General features: G+C 37.2%; 1 protein-coding gene across 14 annotated transcripts in view; it reads left to right on the top strand.

Moving 5' to 3' along the window:
- Positions 1-24157, top strand: part of TENM3 (teneurin transmembrane protein 3) — a 1293822-nt gene that overhangs the window by 983793 nt on the left and 285872 nt on the right. For 12 of the 14 annotated variants that reach the window (XM_063156143.1, XM_063156142.1, XM_063156144.1 and 9 more), the window contains one exon: positions 10050-10328. The exons of the other annotated variants lie outside the window; for them this stretch is intronic. In XM_063156143.1, coding sequence (XP_063012213.1) covers positions 10050-10328 — 279 coding nt within the window. The remainder of the gene's footprint in view (positions 1-10049; positions 10329-24157) is intronic. 14 annotated transcript variants of the gene reach the window in all.

Raw genomic sequence — 24157 nt, 5'->3', positions numbered from 1 at the left:
AGGAATCCATGTACCATGTCAGTGAGATTTTGCACAGGAACAGAAGCTGACCCACAAGCACAGGTGGCAGAATTTAGTGCAGGTTTGTGCATGTTCATCTTTTCTTAGAAATCCTCACAGCACTGTTTGCAAACTGTGTAAATTGGAAAACTGAATTGTAAGGCACCCTTTTCTATTAGAAGACCCGGGGGGATAATGCAGGTTTTGTTAAATTTTTACTTTTTTGGAGGTTTGAGTCAAATATGATTTAGACTGCAGGTAAAGTTATTTGGTCTTCTTAGATGGCAGTGAGAATGACTTCACAGCATTTATCAGTCAGAACAGTTCACTGTCAGCCAAGTCTCAAGATCAATTTAATTGCATTCTATCCCTTTCAGTTTTGCTGGAGAAACCATTCCTATGCATAGTTTTATACCTTTACTATTCTGGAATACTTAAGTGCCTAAATTAGATTAAATGCTCTAAATACCTTCTTGAAGCTGCTGGAAGAGAGGACAAATGTACCAAATAAGTAAAGAAAAAGAATTCTTTTCCTTCACAGTATGCTGGACAGTCATTCCTGGGTGCTAAAAAGTAGAGCCATGTGCAGTATGTTACAGTGTGTGGCTATATCTCAGCTATTGTTCAACTGCTATTCCATGAAAATTAGATTTAGGTGCTAGAAAAATATCACCATTCAGGAAAAGAGGGACCTGAAGGAGTGATATACACGCTTTGACAATTTTATTTTATTATGTAAGTTATTAAATACTGTCAAGGATACATTTTTAAGACCTTAGAAACTGGTACCTTAATTGCAACTCCTATCCTAATATGACTCCAAAGTCTACTGCTTTAAATACTCGCCGCCCAAAATGAGTTATTTGGATAGGACAATCTTTAATCTTTTTAGTCACTGTAAATGTCAGCTGTAGGATGAAAGATCTAAATGGGCATGTTTTTAAACCTGAGGCCGGAGTGCTTTTACCTGTCTGAAGCAGTGGAAGGATAGATACCTAAGAACGTTTTGGCTTTCCACTACCTGGGCTTTATTGATGAGCAGATTTTGCCTATTGGGTAGGCAAGTGCTTCTCAGTAGAACTGCATCAGTCTTCTTTGCTAGGTATTTATATGAAGGCATGAAATAATATATTAGGGACTTTGTGATCTCCCAATGAGCAAATTAATTACCATTCAGTGACACGGCAAGCGCTGTCTCTCAAAATCCAAGGCAGATATTAGAATTAGTGTTTTATGCTTCCTGGCTGCAGTGCAAGACGTGTCCTGATTGTCATCATGACAGATCCTTTTTTGCCATGCTGAAACATGGCCACCTGCAGTGTCTGCCTGATTTCAGTGGGTAACTTCTGTAAGCAGCATACGGTGCCAGTATGTTCTGGATAAATTTGTGGCCTTGAGCTAAGCACAGAACCTTCTGCCAGAGGTGGTTTTTTTCTTTTTTACCTTGTGTCATACAGGAATACCTACCTACCTCACAGGCATTTGGGGAAGATTAATTAGTCTATGTTTGCAAAATGCTTTGAAGATGAAAAGCACCGTAAGTGCTAAGTAGTGTTATAATCTCTCATTGTTATACTAGTAACTTCTTAAAGCAACAATAAGAAGTTAATTGGTTTTCAGGTTCCAGGTGATAAGGATATGTTGACTTTTAAAGTTATTCTATTAGCTGCAAAGTGGGATGAAGGAAAACATTTCACTTTTATTTGATTAGGAGTATATTTAGTTCACGCTCAGTGATATGCACACATGCTCTAAGGTATTCATCGAGGTGAAATTGGCCCCTTGTGGGTCATGGCCTGTAGATGAGCTACAGATCTAGAGACAAAGGGTAATTGTGATTCTCCTGGGAGGAATCAGCCTTGGTTACTGGCAGCTCGCTGCTTGTTCAGGTAGTTACACACAGACACTGCAAGTCCATAGAGCAGAAACCTTGTCTTCAACTAGTCCAATTGCAAAAGAGGAGAATTAAGTTCTTGATCATCATGATTAAGGATTTGTAAGGTGACCAAGAGGCCTTCACAAGGATTTTCAGCCTCATGGAAAGGAAGATAATGTAGAGGGTCTGTAAGTGCTTTTATATCTTTCCATAGCTCATATACGGAGATGTATGTGCTGCTGCTGTTCATAATAAAAACTAAACGGTGGACTGGGGAGATGAATGGATCCCATGCATGGCTATAAAAGATGACTTCAGTATGTTAACATCTACAGACAGGATAAAGCTAGAGCAGTGTGCAGTTAGAGATGGGATGAGGAGAGGAATGAAAGAAGCTGGAGAGTCCTGTCTCTCCTCTCTGTTGATTTAGTGCTTAGGGCTGAGAGTCAGGGCTGGAGGCCAAGCTGTGAGTGATTGCTTATTCCATCAGATGGCAAATAAATGCATAAAGTGAAGCAGAGATGTAAAATGGGGGTAATTTCTCAGAAAGTTCCTTGATGCTTTTTGAAATTAGTTTGTAAAGTGTCAACTTACAGGCTTGAGAGCCAGTAGTCGGTGTTACTGAGCTTATTAAAGCCAAAAGAGGAAATGGCAGAGCCAAGGGAGCACATTTGCTCCAAGCTTTGTTTTTCTGCTTTTTTTTTTTTTTAGTGCCATAAATATTGCTGAGTGGTAAATCTTTTCATGTCTTCAGCATAATGGACATTTTGCTAGAACATCTAAATTAAAACATTGCTGCACTACATTATTATGGGGGTTCACAGAGTGGAAAGCCTTTTGGAGGATTGTGACAGGAAGCGTGAGAGATAGAGGGAATGAGAGGTTTTCATTTCTGCAGAAACTTTTGGGTCAGTATTCTGGGTTATTGCTTCCATTTAGCTACAGCAGTGGTGTGAGCACTTCTTTCTGTCCATGCATCAAAGAGTCTATTCCCATGCATGTGGAATACTTCTGTATGAAGTTCCACAAACTGAAATGTATGGGTGGCTTCAAATAGGCACATTGGGGTTTTACTTTTTTTACTTTGTACCACTTCCTAGCCTGTAGAACTGAGTTTTCTACCATGCTGAGAGACATATCCCTCTGGGTCCTGTCCATCTGGTCACTTGTGGTGGCAAATATGCTTTTCCCTCATGGAAAGGCATAAATAACAGTAGAGTTTCTCACCCCCCTGTATGCAGGAATAGCAGTAAACCTGAGCTCCAGTTTGTGAGCATGCTTCATGCTGCCTCCCTCTTCCTCACCTTCCTTTCCCATTTCAGGCTGTATGTCATGTCATTAGCACTGTACTGGCCCTAATGTGGCAGTTCATACCTGTCAGATCTGTCTTTGCAGGCTCCTTGCAGACTGGATATCCATCATCTCTACATTGCTTACCCTTGGGTCATATTTTCTTCACATCTATCAAATTTAGGCTTTTTTGTAATTCTTATTTTGTAATAAATGGCTGCTTGAATGTTGATGTTTTGGTCCCAGGATCCAAAGATTAAGAGAGATGCCTGAACTGTCTATACTGTCATTTTGCTTGTGATCAAAATGTTGTGTTCTTTGCTACTCATGGAGTTGTATTTCTTTTCTAAATCCACAAATCCTATTTTTTCACCTCTGGCAGCCCATGATTGGAACAGCTGTGTTGGATTCTCTTAATTTAGTTTTTATATTGTATAATCATAGTCATAAAATCAGATTTTAATATAAAATCACCAAATTTGGAACCATAATGTTTAAATTATTAGTTCATTTAGTGGAACATGTTTGCTTCGCAGCTTTGAATTGTGCAGTTGTGAAATTATCTTCAGCTGGCTCTAATCTTACTCTGTGGTAACTTCAGATGGGCTTGATGAACAGCCCTTTATCCTTATACTGCTTTAAGAAAGGCTTCTTATATTCTAGTCTGAGGATTAGGACTGTAGATCCCCCAGCACTTCGAGCTAACAAGGAATAAAATTATGAGTTTCCTATATTGCACAGGACAGTCTTTGTGTTTGACCCTTCATTTGGTAGACCAGTCACAAGAGGATGACTCTGTTTCATACACATTAATTCTTCCCTACATCTGAAAATAAAAGCTTTCCTAGGCTATCTTTTCAATTAATGTTTTCTTGTGATTATGTAGTAACAAAAACATGTATCAATTTTGAAATACCATATTTCCTGCAAATATCCAAATATATGTGTGTGAATTTTTACCTCAATAATTGACTTGGAGTTTGAGTCTTGCATAAAGCTCTTCTATCAAGAGTAACACAAGAAGTAGAGATCAGGGAATTCGCAGTATCTGGCACTAACCTTTGCAGAAGTCACCAAGACCATGACTTGTGTCCCCAAATGCTTTTAAAAGTCCATAAGGAATGTGAGAACTGTGATTAATATTTGTTGAGAATAACGAGCATTTGAAAATTATATGCACATTTGATGAGATTTTATGTATTTCAATGCTCTTTGTTATTATATAGTTTACTGGATATATTAGAGAAGCAACTGTCTTTCATATGAATCTTACAGCTCCACTCTAAATCAGATAATGACAAGAAAAAGTGGTTAAGATGGCAAAGTGAATAGAGCAGAAAGGTCAAGAAAAAGAGATTAAAAGGTGACAAGGAAGATGGTTGAGATGAGTGAAAAGAAAAACACAGGAATTAAGAACAGGAGGAAAATGGGAAAATGGGATACAGTGGATTAGGATGGTTTAAATTTCACAGATAATTTGCACAAAAGCAAAAATCAGGCTAAAGTAATAACAACAAAATACTATAGCAAATCAGAAAGAAAATGTTAGCACAGGGAAAGCTCAGTACTTGTCAGTGTTCACTGCAGTTTCTTGCATCCTGGTGGACAGAATTCTGCACGTACAGCTTTGAAAGCTCCCTTTTAGTAAATACATTGTGAAGTTTGTGTGACAGAATGGATGTATCACATCTGTTAGTCATTCTCTCTTTTGTGCAATTGTATTCTACCCACCTAACATTCTGACTTCTGGAGACAGTGTTTGCACACCCCTTGTCAGAGTTTTCCAGAGCATCTAAGGTATCTGGTTTGCTATTTAAAAAAAAAATCTTTATCTTTTTTGTTTTCAGCAAATTTGTTATCCTATACATTTATTTCCACACTCCTTCTCTCAAGTCATTTCCTTACAAGTGACCTTATTCTAAGTGTGATCTCTGCATAAAGAGCTTCACAGGAGAAATATATCCCCTGCATAGTGTCTAAATATGAAATAAAAAGGAAGTAAGTACTTTCCCCATATCAGAGTCACAGAAAACAGTATGGTCCTTGCAGGAACACTTTGACACCAGTGCTATTTATACAATAAGCTTATATAATAAATGTTCTATTATTGAGCATGTATTTCTATGCAGTAATCTACAGACAGAAAAGCTAGAGAAAAATCTTTTTTCCTCATTTGCTTTCTAAATAAATGAAACTACTAAAAGAAAAATTAGGATTAGAGTAGCAAGTCAAGGAAATGTAAGGGAGAAGTTTGGTTCTCCTAAGGACCGTGATCATTGTTTTGCATCTGTACAGCTTTAGATGTTTCACAGTTTTACCGAGTTTGGTATAAGTGTTTTTGACATGCATTTTCACATAGTGATTATAGGGAAAATGTGCTTGATTTTTGAATGCCTCAAATGTGTTCTAGGAAGTTGAAAAAGGTAAAATACAAATGAAGGATAGATTAGAAAGGGGACTGACGAGTAATGAATGATGCAGAGAGGCAGATATGGTGCGAAACATTATCAAGAGCCAAACTGAACAGAATTTAAAGTGTGAACTTTGATGTTTGGGACCTCTGCCTTTTTGGTACTGTGTCCAAACTGATAGGACAAAACCAAAGTCAGCAAAGACACATTATAGTTCCTGTCTTTAAAAGCTAGGGGAGTTTGGTGTATTTTTATGCTAACTAGGCAGGTGCTTTGGAGGCTTTTCACAATTTTTTTCTATGGTCTATTGTTGCTAAAACCTGACTTGTCAATTTATCAGTGGTTAATGAATTAGTAAGGACAGTGCTGATGGCTGGAGATGCTGACAAATTTTATTTTGGCAACTTTTATTCATTCCTTCTGTTTGATTCTTTCTCCTTTTCATGGTTTTTAAGATAATATCTCTGTGTTTATATTTAGTATAGATCCAACTTAAAGCAGACACTGACAACTGAAGAACCATGGGACCTTTTCTTTTGTTTAGTAGTCCTCTTCAAAAACCCATTTCCACAGATAACATTTCCAAATTGACACTTAAGTTATTATGGAGGTCTTTGAAGGACTTCCCCAAAATAGGATGGGGAAACAAATGTAGCACAAGTGCAGCAACTTTCCATTTAATTCCAGCTTTTAACTTAGAGCTTTATACAGAGCTACACCATTTCTGCATATGTTAAAAATTCTTATAGTAGTATTTGATTAAACTAAAAAAAAAAAAAAAGCGCATTTCTAGATTATGTAACATGTGATTCTGGCAGAGATATATATATAAGCACATTATCTTTTAAGAATAATAATTCTATATATAGACTTATATGTATTGAAAGTATGTTGGAATCCTTTTTGTGTAAGTGATCAAGTTAAGGAGCTGCACCAATCCTGCATGGATCATTGCTTACACAGAAAGTTGCAACGTAACAGGTTGGCATGTTGCTGCACAAGCTTTAGGAAGTTATTTTAGAGTTATTAATTAATTACTTATTAATTAGTTTTGCTCTTGTCAGCACAAACAGAGGATGTCAGCAATCCTTACAATACCCATAAATTGATATTCCTAGCCAGGAGAGATGCAGCATCTAATAGTTGAGTGGTAGTAAAACAACATTATTGTCAGTTTTTAAAACTTAACTTCATGACATATCATCCCAAATAGTCTAAAACACTCAGAGTGTCTCCAGAACAAGTCTTCATGAAATGTTGAGTCTAATTTTCTTTCTAATTTTTACTTCATACATTTTGTAAAGGAAAGGAGAAAAAACCCATGAAGCATTATGGTACCTGTTCATGCTGTACCTCCATTTTTTTCTCAGGAATTGCTTCATTACAATGGCCAAGCTGTTTTTAAGTCATTATGAACTCTTGAGGCGCTTACTGTCAGTGGGAGAAATTGCAAATGTTAAAGTGTAAGAAACCATTGAGTAAATCCCTCACATGGAAATCCTTCTGGAAAGATGAATTAGAAACTCTGAACACAAGAAGAACATCCTCACTTCATGCTCTTTTTTCTCACTGAGCTCATACAACCTCTTTTTCAGCTTTTAATTTGATTTCATAGTGTTGTCCATTATCAGGTGAAAGCTCCCAGCTAGTCTGCTACCCACTAGGTCTGCATCCCAGCTGTATTCAGCTTCCCCTGGATCCTGGAAGATTTCCTGTTTTCATTGTTCAGAAACCTTAAGGCGATATAAAATTTTTCTATTACATGTGTATGATTTCCTTTGGGATTTGAATTTTTGAATTTCTACAGAAATAAACATTTAATTTCTCCACGTTAACTTCTCAGTTTGGGTTTCATGGGTTGTTTGGGGTCTATTTTGTTTTGTTTTTTCATTTGTGTAGGCAACTTACATGGACTACAATCCTCTTAGTGAAGCTCTTAGGAAGGCTTTAGGTCAGAAGATTATGTAGCCTGATGATTCTAAAGCTGTTACAACATTCTGGGCTATGTTGTAAAACTTCTGAGTGTAGTGAAAAGCTCTAATATATTGAATGGGATGAGAGGGCAGTATTCAAACCTTCCCCTTTTTCTATTTTGGTTGTGCAATGTCATTTTGTGAGGTTTTTTACCATTCACAAGAGAGGGGAAAGGATTTTACATAGAGATAGGACATTGTAAACTTCAAGTTAAAAATCCATGACTAGATGGTAGATGGTATGTTATGCTTGAGACCAAGTCTCCTGTGAAGCTCCTGAAGATGTTCTGGAATGCCTCAGGTGGTTTCACTTAGGTGCTTATGACAAGGAAAGAAGTGTGTGTGTAAGAGCCTTTCCAGATTGCTGTGCCTGAGTGCAGGGGGGTTTTGCAGTGGGGGAGCAGGGGCTGTGTGCAGCAGGCTGCTGGGGGAGTGCAGGGTGTGCTGCTCTCTTGCTGCTGCAGCTGCCCTGCCTGTGGCTCAGGGGGCAGTGGCTGTGTCTGTCTGCATCCTTCCTTGCCTTCACCTCAGCACCATGAGCCTCTGGGGACCACAGCTGGAGCACCTTGTCCCATTGAGGTCAGCAGCAGTTTTGTTACTGTTCCAGTAACCTTGTCTTTGGTCAGAATATCTTTTTCCTTTCCATTTTGCTTCTCAAAATGCTCTTTTGAGAATAAATAAGGTGCTGCATGTGCAACTGTGTTTACTCCTTATCTACCCCATGTGTGTGTAGAGACACCTGTATACATACACATGTGCACAGAGGCTTCTTCTGTATTTGTATCTGATTTTAGGCAACTTTTTGAAAATGTGGATTCACATACTAATGTACCAATAGACCAGTGTTCTAAAGTGTCACCCTTAGTATATATCTACAGAAATGCAAAATAATGAGCATTTTAGACACTTTACTACTTTCAGCTCTGACCCTATTACCACTGGGCGGTTCGTTTGGCCTGTTTCCTTTGCTGATTAGTTTCAGCTCTCAATAAAACCCAGGAAGTCACATGGCATGACAGCTTTAAAAAGTTACAAGATACTATCAGTGTGCATGATAATCCCCTTTCTTATACCCTTGACACTGTTCAGACATAGTCATAAATATGCTTGCTCCTTTATATTTACCTCCCCAGCTTTATTTCCATTCAAATGTCTATTCACAGCTGCATAATAAGTAGTTTGATTTGTACCTAATTGTAGTAATTGATTTTCATAATTTATGAAAGTCATTGTCAGAATTCATTTATGGTTCTGACTGCGAACAAACTTACTGCAACAGCTTCAGGTGTGTGCAGGAATAAAATAATTAACCAGATCACTTAAAAAAAGTCAATGACCAGTGCATTAACTGTTAATATTTCAGGAATTATTTGCACTTCTGTATTCATACTTTTGCAATTCTATTTCTTTCTCATGTATAGAATTCTGTTCTTGACATATTATAAGCTTTAATTATCTTGCTAGTGTGTTTTTATGTGAAATGACTAATTACAGAGAAATTAGGATGCCTGTCAGATTCAAAAATTGAATGTGTGTCCTAATTTATTCTCAGAGCTGCGAAATAATTGTGGGCTAGGGTGGAAAGGTATCATAGATATAGGTATGCAAAGGAGCTTGCCAAGTGTCTATATATCATAAAATGTCTTAAATCTACAGACATAAAAGTGGGATGAAGACACAGCCATTAAAAAGGCAGTCATTTTTGAGTGTCGCATAATTTAGACACTCTAAGTTATTGAAGTGTCACAAGTTTATTGCACTTAATTTATTAAGACAATCATTGGGATTCACTTATGTCTCCTGCTCTGCCCCAAAACTGGCTAAAAGTCTGTTAAAATGCACAGACACTGCTTCAGCAGTCAAAGTGTAAAATGCTTCTCAAAATACAGTGACATGAAAAAGAACAATTTTGCTGTAGTACTTGCAGGTAACAGGTGGTTGTATTTCTGTTTGTAATTGTATATTAAAGTAGGGCAGAGAAATCAAATAAAAACTAGGTGAATTTTGTTCCTGTTTATCTTTCCCATTACCACATTAGGTGATGTTTCTATGAGGAAAATAGCCTCTTGCTTTGGCCTCTAACAAGGACAAACAAAACACTCTCCCCAAAACCAACCAAGTAAAAATTCTGACAAAAACCTTATTAAGTGCTTTTATGCTTGGAAAATTTTTTTTCTTTGAAAAAAGGGAAAGTTTATATTTTTTAAAAATCCTTTCATGTACTGAATTGGTTTTTCTTAGTTAGGAGGTTCTATTTTGTTTATTTGCTAGCCAGGATCACTTTTGATGCATTTAAGCAGTTGATGAAATACTGCTGAGAAGAGCTGGAGACAAAAGAATCCACTTGATTGTAATACAGGTGGAGTTTTGACAAAACACCTTATGTGATGTCTAAGACAATTGTACACATGAAGAGTTTTTTTTTTTTACTTTAAAATTCTTTAAAATAAAATAATTAAAAATTTCTCATCTTTTGTTATCTTTTTTTCCCCTAATCAGGACAGAATTTTACCCTAAGGCAGTTAGGAGTTTGTGAACCAGCAGCTCGTCGAGGACTGGCATTTTGTGCGGAAATGGGGCTCCCCCACAGAGGTTACTCTATCAGTGCAGGGTCAGATGCTGATACTGAAAATGAAGGAGTGATGTCTCCAGAGCATGCCATGAGACTTTGGGGCAGGGGGGTCAAATCAGGGCGCAGTTCCTGTCTGTCGAGCCGTTCCAACTCAGCCCTCACTCTGACTGATACCGAACACGAGAACAAGTCCGACAGTGAAAATGGTAAGTTCTTGTGCATATGCCCATGTATAAATGAATGTTTATTTGCTGTTTTGGCTGACACTCAGTAATTTTAAATCATTAAGGGAATGGCCTTGAGTTATTTGCCTTCTCTTTTTTTTTTTTACCTTCTCTGTTTTTTTTTTTCTCTCCTCTTCCCGTAAAAGTCAATATTCAGTATCAGTCCTAACTAACACAACCTTTGGGTATGATGCTTTAGCTGTAATTTTGAAAGAGTTTAATCACAAAAAAAGATTAGTTCTGTGTTATCTCAGGCCATGTCACCTGTTACCCTCTGGGGTACAGCTAAGTGGTGATAAAGTTTTTCCCCATGCTAGCTTGCATTCAAAAGTTTCATTGTAAACTGTTCTTCAAGACATCTCGGAGAAGTTACAGAATCTTGGAATGGATGAGTGAACTCAAAGAATAGCTTATTAACAGGGCTTATGTGATTGAAAAAGAAATTTGATGGTGCTTTAAACTTCTTAGCTGATGAGAGCAATTGGAATTGTGGTGAAGAGGGACATGTGGCCTTTGATGTGCCTGGGGGACTGGATTACTGTGCAATTAAAATCTGCAACAAAAATCTTAGCAGCTTTGTAGGATGTGGGGTATGACCATTGTATGTTAAGTCTTAGAGTTTAAATGGAAATAGGTTAATACAATTGACTGATTCATTTTTAAAGCTCTTCAAATTTTTTTTTACCTCCTCTTGAGGTTATGAACAGAATCTAATGTGTTGTTAAATGCTAACTGTACCAATCTTAACTTTTATTTGCAGAAGATTTTCAGCTTTGCTAGAATTAAAACAATTAATTCCTCTATTAATTTCATGACATTCTATGTGAAAAACCCAAAAGAGGAATAAAGAAAAATGAATAACAATGAAAATTAGTGATGGCTATTGCCTGCATGTCTACATGTCTTTTTATAAATTTATTAAACCTGTCTGCTCAGCTGTACAAAAATTAGAGCAATTTTATTGCTATCCTCCAGCAATGACTGTAACACACGGTGGGAAACAGCTATGTAGGTATGTATGTATGGAAATGCTTAAAAACTTAATGCACTTTTATTTTAAACTACAAGCAGTGAAGTTTAGTCCTTCTTGTTTATTATTTTAACTTCAGCTTGAGAAAGCAAAACCAAAGCTATAATTTGCTGTTATTCATACTTATTTTTCTGCTGGTGGCTGTTTCTACATGAAGATACCTGTGCAAAGCCACTGTCTCAAATGGGACCCTCCTTTTGTGTTGGATATAATGCTGCATGGTACCTGAGCAGCTCTCAGTGTTCATAGGTGTCTTGTGTCATGCTTGGAGAATTTGTTTTGAGTCCGAGGCAGGTTCTGAAAGAGGAAGACAGAAGTACTTGCCTACCACCTTTTGGCAGTGGAGTTTCTGTGTGATAAAGCTTGGTATTTCAGCTGCAGAGCAATCTAGAATAAGTTGTTGAGCAGTTCTGTGATTTTGAAAGGTCTGTGGTGAAACAAATTCTCTTGACCCTCTTGTAAAATTCTTGCTGATTGATCTTGAAAATATATTTTTATGTGCACGTGCATGCACATGCTATTTCCATAGGAAGTCATATCTTTGCATTACAAAAGAGGTGACTGCTTCAGAGCTACCATAGGTTTGGTATACTTTTTAATATATTTTATACTTACAGTTTTTTGAAAAGGAAATTATCTGATTACAATGTGCCAAAACATCCTCCATCAGCTGAAAGTTAAGAGTGTTTTGTTTTTACATGTGTGAGAAGACTGTGAAAGTGTTAAAAAATGCATTATTCTGCAGTGATTAAAATTATGGAAGGAATGTCTGGTGTTTGATACAACTTCAGCGAAAAGTTTAGCCACTAAAAAGGATTACAGTTGATTTATTTATTAATAGGGAGGCCAGTGGTCCAATTTAAGAATGTACTGGGACTGCTGTGAAGCTAATGAAATTTTGATGGCTTGAGAGTTCCCTAGGGTTATGAAACATCTATAACTTGGACCATGTCATGGGTCGCCGTTTCAGTGGAGATGTTAAAAGGGTGAAAAGCTTAATCTTCTTTGGTATTTTTTCTCTGAATTTTTGTTTCCACTGAACATGGAAGACTTGGCTGAGAAATTGCTTTATACACGTCATTGGAACGCAGTACATTTAATGTTCACAATAGAATAGAAAATACAATTTAAAGCCAGGGAAACGGTATTGCCCTGGCAGGCACAGGTGCTCTAATCAAAGGGCTGAACTGCAGGTGCAAGTTTTGTTAATTTATGGCCTAAAGTTAACAGCTGTGCCAGTATCCTGTTGAAATCTGACAAATTTGATAAGGCATTGAAACCAAAGTGAGAGTTACAAGTCCTCTATACTGCATCCCCCTCTGCTGTGTGGGAAAGATTCCTGACTGCATTTTGTTTAATTTATTTTACAAGTAAATGCATTTCTATGCAGCATGTTTGCCTCTAAGGTAAAAAAGGAGCAACTGGTGATGATAAGCAAAGCACAACACCACCAGATTGTACTTCCCTCACCTAAAGACCTCAGTGTTTCAGCAATCCCACTGTTCACCCATTGAAACTACTCACTGTTTAAATAGTCCATTGCCATCATCAGGCCTTATTGGAGTTAATGGGACTTGTCAAAATGATGAGAACTTTGACTCATCATACGGGTTTATGATCTCAGGATTAGCAATTTGCTGAACGTACTTGGGGTTTTCTTTCTTGCCAATTAGGCAGGAGGAGAAGCTCAGCATCAAAATAGCATTTCCTTTCCTTCCTTGCAACGGTAATGTACTTGCTCTTCTGAAATAGTTGTAGATTGCATATCCCTCAGGAAGGCAAAACTTGTAATTCTGCTGCATAATTACAATAAGCAAGAAGAAATAGTTTGTTGAAAATACTAACCTTTTATTTGTCAAAGTCTTAATAGTATGTTTCTGAAATCCTACAAAAGTGACTCAAAGTTTTAAATAATCTTGGGAGGTTTAGAGGTTTGTTTAAACAAATAACATTGCACATAATCAAGTTGGAAAGTTTTAAATATACTAAGAACATATTGTGACTGCCAGCAGACCTTAAAAAAAAAACCAAACCAGAACACATATCAAACATAGGATTAATAGATGTAGTCTCACATCAAAGGTTGTTTTAGGATATTTCTCAGTAAATAATTCTGAAAAGAAATATTTGACTTCATTGAAGTTCCGTGTATGACTCTTGGCATCATATTGTGAGAGATTTGTCATGTCAGCCTGCCTGAAGGAGGGCCTGCATCTGTTAATCTGGGCAACCAACCAGCGTCACGTACAGGGTGATGTATCAGTTGGAGCACACTGAGCATGCACATGCTTTTTCAGTTTTTCTTCTCTATTCTCATTGCAAGTTATTTCATAAATGCTGCATCAAGAAATTTATGTTGGTAATTGTTCTAGGAGCTGTTGCTTTGAAATACAAGCTGGCTGTCTCTTACAAGCTTGCCAGTAATTTTATGTTGTTAAGCTGTTCTAAGATTACTAAAGCTTGTCTTTTAAACTGGATAAATATTCCAGGAGAGTATGAGCTAGAAGTCGTACTTAGGCTTCAAATGGCCCATTTGCTTAAAGGGTCAATATATTTTTAAGGTATCTTAGAATCCACTTCAATATTTAAATTATTTTTTAAACCCATTAAACTGCAATCCCTGACTTAATGAGACATCAGAAGGTTAATAAGCAAAACACGAAAGTTAATTCTAGAAGTGCAGCACCTTTTTTTTGTTTTGTTTTAAATTTATTTGTTTATTCCTCCCTGTAAAATTATATAACTGGTTTTATTTGTGCTTTTTGTGTGCTGGCCTGAAAGTCAGGCATTGATTCTGACTGGAAAGTCACTCATATCAGACCAAAGTCTTTGGTCAAGTCCATGTCACCTTCTGCTCCTTTGGAAGCAGTAGTGATGGTGCTTCTGAAAAAGGGTGGGGCACTCCAGAGACATGCATGCCACATAGCTGACTGCCACAAAAACTACCTGGGCACACAGAAAGTAGCTCTGATGGCATTAGAAGGTGGGCCTTTTTTTCTGTGTTTGTTTAGTGAAAGTTTTGCACTGATTGGTGTTTATTAGAAAACCAGAGGAGATCAGGATATAGCAAAATATAAAGAATAAAGGGAAAGAGGGAGTCAAGTTCATGGCCTCAGGCAGTCATTCTGAATTGGTTAGATAAATGGTTTGAAACTTAGACCAATTTTTCATGGATACAGAAAAGTAGATATTGCTGGTAGATTGTTTATTGCTGAGGGCTCCTATAAGGAGAAAATATCACTTTATTAACTGCATGGGCACCTACTTGCTTCCTCTCCAACTCCAGACAGTTTCTGAAGATAGCATTCTTGTGAATCTAATACTGTCTTGTCCTTCCAGAATGATGAATTTACTGGCATTCAGATCTCTGAAACTCAAGAAATACGTTGGTAAGATACTTGCCAAGACATTTTAATCTGTTGTCTCTAACCGAGTTCATCTGTAGCATATAATTGAACTCTGCATTATTAAATAATGCACATAATTCAGGAAGTAGTGTCACATGCTTTCACCCATTTAACATCTTTCTTTATGCTAAGGCACAAAACTTTATTTAAATGGACCCTATTGAATAGTAGCTGCACCTGCTAGCCAAATGCTGAGCCTACTGATCAAAACCAGCCACATAGCTGGTGAGTTAATCTTCATCTTACTGCTATACCACCAATTACAATTTCTTCACTTTTTCCCACAGATTTCCATATAGCAATTGTCTGCTCCTCATTAAGCTTGCCAATATGCCTTAAATCTTGCTTTGCTGCCAAAAATTTTCATGACCAGGAAATCAATCTGTTTTATTTTTGACAGAAGTCAGCTCTGAAATAATATTTAATATTTAGCAGGCGTACAAATCTTTCTTTGGTTACGGAGACATGTAGCAGAAATCCATAAACAAAAGTAATTTCTAGTTTTCTAAAAAATTATAAGTTTTCTATAGTTATGCCAGTTTTCAGATTCTATTATCACAGTAGTCTTGTGGATATATTTCAGTTAACAATCTAATTGTTAATGCAAGTGAAAATCAGGTTCATAATTCCTTTGGCTAGTGGTAGCCAAAGAGGTAACAGCTGGGCTGATCTTTTTGCAGTAATTTTGTGTGATCTCCTGGGTTTCATAGATTTGAGTGTCACTGAACTTGCTGTTAAGGAAAGGCCTTAGGTTCCAAAGGACCATCTTAATTATGGTGGAGTTTGGTGTAGACTATCAGGCCAGGGGGTGAGGCTCTTTGGCAACACTTGGATAAATTTTCTGATGTGCAGGAGCTGTAGATTTAGCAACACTGACACCAATGAAATTAGAATTGGGATCTGCAAGGAAAGCAGAAAATCTCACAATTCGCTCTTGGCTCTTAAGTCTATAAATCTTTCTAATGTTAAGGAATGGTGAAAGTGATGTTTAAAGACCAACTGTCATATCTCAGGATTTCTCCAAAAATCTGAGTTTTAAGGGAAAAAACACCATGCAGAAAAAGGAAGGAAGGAAAGTCAAATTTCAGAGGAAGAGCTTACGAAGATGTTTCAGGAAGACTCTGGGGAGATCTGGACATACAAATAAAATTGAGACAGAATCAGTAAAAAAGTAGAGTTGAAACATGAATACTAAATAAAAGGAGGGAGTTGATTTATTATGTAGTAATGAAAGAAGACTATATTGCTGATCTGTTTTCTTCTGACTGTTTTTCTTTTTCAGCATTTGCTACCTGAGTAACTGATCACAGAGCTAATATTTATACTCTTAAAGAAAGGATTAGAGGTTGCTTAGATAAATAATTTTTTTCCTGCATGTATAGAGTGTCTGCAGGTTCTGGGCTTTTTATGATTCATGCATGAGAAATCATTGATGATGGGTACAGTTCTGGAAGGTAAGAACAAACAGAACAACTTTAGAAGGGGCAAAGAGAAGGGAGGAGAAACCTTTCTAATCAGTTAGATGGCAAGCATCCTAGGAAAAATTCTGTTAAAAGTTTATGCTTTATAACAAGCAAGAAGAGACATTCTACATCATCTCAGGGCAGCTGTTCTGGTACTTAACTAATTTAGTTGTGAATTTTTTCCCTGTTATATCGAATCAGAGCTTCCCTTGCTGCAGTTGGGACCATTGATTTGGGTAATGGAAGACCAAAGTTGGATTTTGCCTTTCAGGCTCACTGAGCCTCTCTCAATTTGTATGCTTCAGCACTCCAGTCACCATGGGCAGTCTTCACTGAATTCATTCCAGTTTATCAGTGTTGTACTGGCAAGCCCCAAACAGAATATTGTCATCTAGATGTGGCCTTCAAATGCTGAATAAAAGGGACTAATCACTTTCCAGGGTATGCTGCCTCCATTCTTCTGAATAGAGCCCAGTATGTGGTTAGGCTTATTGTTGAAAGGGCACACTGCTGAACTTGTCCGCATTGACTGCCCAGCTCCTTCACCACAAAGGTGATTTCCAGTGGGCTCCCAGCTAGTACTGTTACTGTGGATACTCTGCCTTTGGAATTCATGAGGTTTTTTTCAGCCACTTCTTACAGCCTATTGAGATCCCTTCAAAAGGTAATCCTGCCCTGCAGTGTGCTGATCAATCTTTCCAGCTTGGTGTCATCCACCAACTTGGTAAGGGCACATTCCATCTTACTCATTCTCAAGATGTTAAGTACATAAAAACATCATTCCAATATTGGCTCCTGGTGAATGCCATTAATGTTGACCAAGAGTTGCTCTTTGCACTACAGAACACTACTCTTTCAGCCTCTTCATACAACCAGTTTTCCACAAAATGCTCTTTGCAGCTCACCCATTCAGTCCATCTCTCTGCAGCTTGGCTAGCAGGGTACTATGGGAGCTCACTCTGAAAACCTTGCTAAAGCCAAGGATAACAGTATCTGCTGCTTACCCTTTATCTGCTGAGACACTTAGCTGTTTGTAGAAAGCAGTCAGGTTATTTGGATATGATTTGGTTTTGGTAAATACATGTTAGCTGTTACCATTCACTTTCTTTTCCTGGAAGCCTATCCCAGCATATGAAGGATAACTCCAGCAGTATTTGTTCTGTCATCTTCCCTGGGAGACTGGGGTGGGGCTGCTGCCTCTGCTTCCTCATATGTTCCGTGCCCATCTTGAAGATAACATGATCTTTGTTTTCTAAAGAGTCAGCAGGAACTTTCCCCCATTGCCATTACATTTCAAGGAATCAGACAGTGGCCTTTCAATGGCATTGGTCATCTCTGCCAGCACCAGTGGATGCTGCAGGTCTGGGCCCCTGGATTTGTGTATGCTCAGCTTGCAGAGGTGGTTCTTTAAAGCTCCCACTTCCTCTGCAGAGCAAGGGCTTCTTAACCATCACTGAGCTTTGGCTTCCCCATCCTGCATGTCCAGGAAACATTTCTGTTTCCTCCTGGGTAGACCTCAGAGTCACAGTGGTCATTGGGCAGTGGTGTTTGCTGTGGTATGTGAGGGTTTCTTCCACAGATTTATGTGTCTTTGTGTACATACAGAGTACTACTGGAATAATCTGGCTGCTGCATTCAGTGCAGTGCTAGGACAGGAGTGGTGTCTCCATGACTGGTTTGGGGCTACATTCTGAGGCCAGTGCCAGCCAGTTGGAGGGCTAGAACAAGGTTAACCAGCATAACCAGAGGTTTGAAATAGAAGACACTAGAAGAGATTGGGAGAGAGCTCAGGCTGTTGCCCCCAGTGTGTCCTGTCTGGATACTGCCGCTGTTACAGAGGCCACAAATGGCAAAAAGGACCAGAAGCAAGCAGCGCAAATAGCAAAAAGCTGAAGTTAGCTCAGACAGTGGCATTCCTAAAGTAACTCAGAGAAATAGATTGCTGGGGACCATGTGGATATTTAATCATCTAGTGTATTTTCCAAGACAATTTTTAAGTGCTGCTGTAGTTGCTGTCAGTCCATCACAAAGTGGGTGCAGCACAATATAAATTCTTAAGTTCCTTTCTGGTTTTGTTTTTTGTGAGTCAAGTGTCTTATTCAACCCAAAAATTAGTCAGCAGGAAGCATGTTGATAAAATTAAGGCCATAAAAATGTTGCTCTGCAATTTAATATAATACTAATATTGTTTTTCTCTTCTAACTGGAAATGGTTAACTTTTTATAGACTTTTTTCTTCTTATTTTAATTTTGATATAAAAATATTGCTGTTCATTTCGTCTAAACCATATGTGCTCTTCTGGATGTGCAAGGCTTTATATGTGAGGGTGCCATAAGAGTAATGTATGCTTTGCACATCTGTGAACTGATGATCTGATGTTTTGATTTGGAATGTGGTTTTGATGTCCTTGAAAAATCACAGTGGTAGCAGTAAATTGTTTTAATTAATGAATTAGAGAGCAGCAAATTTGCTGAATCAGGCTTATTGACATAATTATTACTGAAATAAAAAGAAGGAAAAAAAATCTGTCAAAGCTGTGAGATTATCTGGTTATCATTAGAAAGCAAGATCCTCAGCTACTGCTTCCCTACTTTCCTGTATAGGTATGTCAAAACCAGGGTCAGGGTGTGTATACACTCACAGAAATTTATGTATTCATCAGCTAATACCAACTGAATGGCAGAGATAAAGTCTAAATAGTAGTGATCCTATATAAAAAGTAGGATTATTCATATTCAGTTGTTTTAAAGGTGTTTTTTAAGCTTAATCTAATTTTGATGTGAAATAAGATTTTAATTGCATTTCCTTGTATAATTATGTCAGATTGAGAAATAATCTAATAATGATTTCAACTTTAAAGTAAATATAAGCTGTGCAATTGTAAGAGTATCAATAATAATTATAGGTAACAGCATTTGTATGTTGGTCAAATAACAGCTGGAGAAAATTTGTCAAGATTTTTTTTTTTTACAAAAAGCTGCAAAAGCTTTTGGAATAGATAGTTCTTTAACTCCTATTAAAGCCATGTAAAGACTTACTTTGGTGTTTTTTGGATAAAGGTTTTTTTCTTTGATACAGGTGAGGATTCAGCATAAAATTAAATTTCTAGCCAGAACTGTTCTGGGTCTCAATAATATGCTGCCTGATCTGTTGGCAAAATTTAAGGGGTTTTTTTTCCTTCATTTAAGGTAAGAAGAGGATGAAGTCTGAAATCTCAGGAAAGAAATGCTTGTTAAGAAGCTGTGGCTTTCATTTTTATTGCACACTCTTCCCTTCATTCACTATACCCTTCCTAAATTGTGTCAGGTGTTTAGCTATCTATGGTTTTCACCTGTATGTTGTAGAGAAGAAATGTGGTTTTTAGATCACTGAAATCAGGAATAATAATTGTTGGGGTTTTTTTGCACTACAACTTAAAAATATTTCAGTGGAAATGCCTTTGATACTTCTGTGGTTTAGTCCAGGTTTCTGTATCGAACATGGAAATTTGCAAAGTTCTTATCATTACCTTACTCTGGTTTTTGTTCTTTGTTCTTTTTGTTTTAGATTTTACAATTATGAACCCACAGCATCTAGTTAGGAAGAATGAACAATGTAAATTAATTATGGATTAAATTACAAATATGCCAATGTTTAGTAGGTGTGACTATCTCATAGTTGGTGTAATAACATCAATAATAGATAATAGTTTTCTGAGAGTTTGATGATTCTCTGCAGCTGCTGTGCCAGATCCATTCTGCTGCTGCCCAATCCCTGCCTGGGGTACTGTGGCTGCTGGCTAGGTACATCTGAGACAAAATGTGAGCAGTTCCATCTCTAGTTCAGTATTCCCAATAGAAAAAGAAGCTACTGACCTGGGAAACCCAGGTTCTGGATTGTCAGCCACAGCAAAGTAGAGACAGACCACAGGCTGTTTTTCTAGTTGACTATTTAATGGTTGCTTTTTGTCCTTGTGGTGAAATAGATTCATAAATGTGTGTATATAGCCATATTTATGCATACACGGTCATCCTTGCAGCACCTTTTCTTACACAGGTTTTTGTCATACACATAGTCTTCTTAGAGTAAACATACAGGGCTGAGGAGCAGTTGTTTCTTCTTCAAATGACCTAGAAACTTTGAAGCATTTTCACAGTGAATACATGTGCAGTCATGAGCAGCATGGGCAAGGGAAAGTTATTCTGGTATTTCACATCTGCCACTGAATTACTGTATGCTGGAGAGATTGATTTTCCTCCCTCCCCCCCAGTCACTGGGGTTTTATTAATGTAATATTTCTATAAACGACTTTAAAGTTACAAATAAATTGCTTTGGATAAGTGCTGATGACTAATGCTATGGAGTCTCAGTCTGCACCTGTGGCGGGCAGTCTAAAGAATTTAGGTTGTTTTGTTTCTCTACAAAACTTGAATTTCTTTTTGCAGTGAGTTTCACTGAACTATGTTGGTCACTTGTGCAGTTTGAAGAAAAATAGCAAAAGTGAGAAGTCTGTGATACTTTGAGGGAAAATTTAGTTCTTTGAGAAGGTTTCAGAATTCTTTTCTTCCTGCTGTTGAAGATAAATATTGAATTTATCAAGCTATTTTATAATCTTTGAATTTCTTTGGAATATTCAAGGTTTACAAGATACCTGGGTCAAAATAACTTCGAAAAAATATGGCCTTGGTTAAATAGATAGTGTCCAGTCTCCTTCCATGTAGATGTAACTAGGATTGTTCAAGCTGCTAAGTTCTTCATTGCGTGATTGCTGCATGCTCTGGAAGGAGATTTATTTCAAATTGCTTAAAAGCTGCACTCAGTGGGGAATTCTGCTGCTCCTTCCCTTAACTACTTTAGCTGCAGAGCGCAGATGACGTCTTATTCATTAACTGTCCTTGCTGCTTGTTTGCTTTCTGTAGAGTTCTAGGAGATTGTTATATTGTTTTGTAAACTCAATATTGCTGGATCCTGGCTGCTTATGGCAATTGAGATGAGATTAGATGCTTTTGTTAACAGGCCCCAGACTTTAAATTTATAGGGACTAGGCACCATCTGTTCTCAATTAAAGGTCCTGAGCTCTGAAATTAATTCCTTCCATTGGTCCATTAGACTCAATCTTTTGACCTGAAGTCATGATAAGGGTATATTAGCCTCTAGAGTCTTGCAAAAGTGAGGAGTTCACGCAGGGGCAGTGCTGAATATTCTTTTAGCCCTTGTATCAGTGTAGTTAGAGGGCAGAAAACAATGATTGTTTTTCCATTTTACAGGTAGAGTGAGATTTTTTTAAAATCACCCCGGAGATTGAGAGCTCACATCCTCGCGAGTTGTAATAGGACTTGTGCTTCTAAATCACTGAAGTGCTATTGAAAATCTTTCCCAGAAAAAAATCAAATTAATATCGAAAATGTTGACTGAATTCACAGGAAGTCTTGATATAGAAGTGGGCTGAGTGTAAAAGTCCATTGTTCCAGGCTTGCCTTTGCTCATTAGATTAGCTGTCTTGTGCTTCAGCTGTCTTTCACTGATTCCTTCTGCAGCTGCAAAAGATTGGGGATCTTACCAGAAGTCCCTGCCCTAGAATTCAGTCAGGGCATTTGCTGAATTTCTATCTGTCCTGTGGTGTGTAGAAGTTGCAAAGAAGAAATGGATGGACAGACAAAAGGGCTCACATTTCTCCTTTGCTTTCTACATTTTACTGAAAATTGAGGTTTTTGCTATGAAAATACAGCAGGACAATACTGTGGAGTGGAAAGAATCTGTAACCATAAGATTTTTAGTTTCAAAGGAAAAGCTCCAAGGTATCAAATAGCCCTGCTGGTTACTGGCAGTTCCTATCCACATGAAAATGTGTTTTAAAGGTTTCAGGATCTGATAGTTCATCAGCAGACTTTGATTTTGTTTACACAGTGGTAGTAACCCTCTGGAATACAGTTTGTAAGAGTTTCTGAGACTGAAGGCTCTTCAGTGTCCCATGAGTATTCCTGTATTATCCCAAAATGCAATTTATTAGGATGTTTTGGGATCTGCTGGCCATTAGGCTATGAGTAGAAATCAGTAAAGAGAGAGTTAATGTGCCTGTTTTTATTCCTATGCAACAATCCCCATGACATAAAAAATACAGCTAGGTAAAAAAAATTCTTTTGTCTGTTTCCTGCTACTAGGATTTCATAAAGATTAGTAACTTGGAACTTAGCTATTTTTCAACATTACTTAGACTGGAATAATGTTGGAGTCCCCACGATACAAGGCAGTATTTGTCAAGTGTGGCTTAGGTGAATTTCAGAATTCATTTTCAGTTGTTACAAATGCTCAGATCCATTTTTGAAAGTAGGAGTTCTTACCTTTTTCCCAAATGTAGCATAGCATAAAAAACTATTAATGGAACTTACCCAGAAAATGCTGGTGTCCACTTTGTAAACATTAACAACATTTTCCTTATCCAGAGAGTCATCTTTGCACTTCTGGGATTTAGGGAACACATTTAAAGTACTATAACAATATTGAAAATATGGTAACAGAGTCTGTGTACTTTTAGTTAGCAATTTGCTTTTAAAATAAGTTCATTTCAAGTTTTCTTACAAATCCTTTGTTCTTTGCAGTATCAAATGCATTGATTTTTATAAAAAGAGTTAATCAGCTTACCTTCATTCAGAATAGATTTTTGTTCCTCTGATCAGCTCTACACAATTGAATTTTTCATCCTCTTTTCTGAGTTATTTCAATGTTATAAAAAAGCATTAAAGAGAATTCTGATAAATTATTCCTTTAAAAAAGATTCTACTGCAATGTACTTTTGTTGAAGCTGGAGAGTTAATTGAACTGAGGGATTTCTCTGTTGTTTCAATGATAAAAGTATCTATGTTTGGTACATACAAGAGAAAATCTCTCATGGGGAACAGTTTCCCTACTGATTCTGGTTACCCCAGAATTTATAATATGAATTTGAAGTAACCATTTAGTTTTGACTATTTGAAAATCCAGTTTTCTTTTTGATTTTAAAGTAGAGTTTTGTATGTTTTAAGGTACGGGAACAAGCATTTCCCAGTCATATTTAAAAAAAAAAAAAAAAAAAAAAAAGGCTTTCTGAATGTGTTTCTATCATGCTGTCTGATTCTGCTTTTATGGAGCTGTGGTGGTTTTTCCCAGAACCTGTAAAAAGGCCAGACAGTGTAATATGTTTTTATCCAAATGTGTGATTATACTGTTTTGCCTTAAGAAACAAACAAAAAATAAAAAAACCCCAAACAACAAAATAAGCCAAATCCTTCCCCTCCCGAAAACCCACAGTCTTTTTTTCCAGTGTGGTTCTACTTTATTTTTCCTTGTTAAATCAAGCTGACCTAATCTTTTATGAGTTGTTTTTGTGTCTGTATTACCTCAGGCTGTGCTCTCATCAGACTTCACAAGCTAAGTGGACTTGAGTTTTGGATAGTCTGTGGAAATAATCAAAGAAAATGTACCATGCTCCTGGATGTGATGATAATGGCTCATTATGTCCATTAAATTTAGTCCTGGATTGGTGCTGAGTATTCTGCTGTGAGTTCCAGTTAGACCCCTTGGACTCTGTGTGCTGATCACTTGTAATTACTAAGGCACAACTCTTAGCTCAGCTAAACTCCAGTTCCAGTGTCTTTCATTCTGCTTATCAATTTCTTCTGAACTTTACATGTGGGAAGCCTTCAAAGCATTTGCTTTGAAGTAAGAGACACTTCAATGAAATCTTGATTTGGTCACTAATTTGCTGTATCTGCATTTGCACACTGCTTAATTTTTCTGGTTTTGTTTTCCTACTTAAAAATGAGCATCATACTGCTTATTTTCCATCAAATTTATTAACTCTGCCTTTTTAACTTGTTAGACTTGAAACAGTTGGGAATATTTTTGATATATATGTGTGTGTGTGTGCATAAATACATATAAAATCAAAATACA

Source organism: Melospiza melodia, chromosome 5, assembly GCF_035770615.1.
Source record: "Melospiza melodia melodia isolate bMelMel2 chromosome 5, bMelMel2.pri, whole genome shotgun sequence".
NCBI classification, from domain to species: domain Eukaryota; kingdom Metazoa; phylum Chordata; class Aves; order Passeriformes; family Passerellidae; genus Melospiza; species Melospiza melodia.
This window is presented reverse-complemented; position numbering and strand designations above follow the sequence as displayed.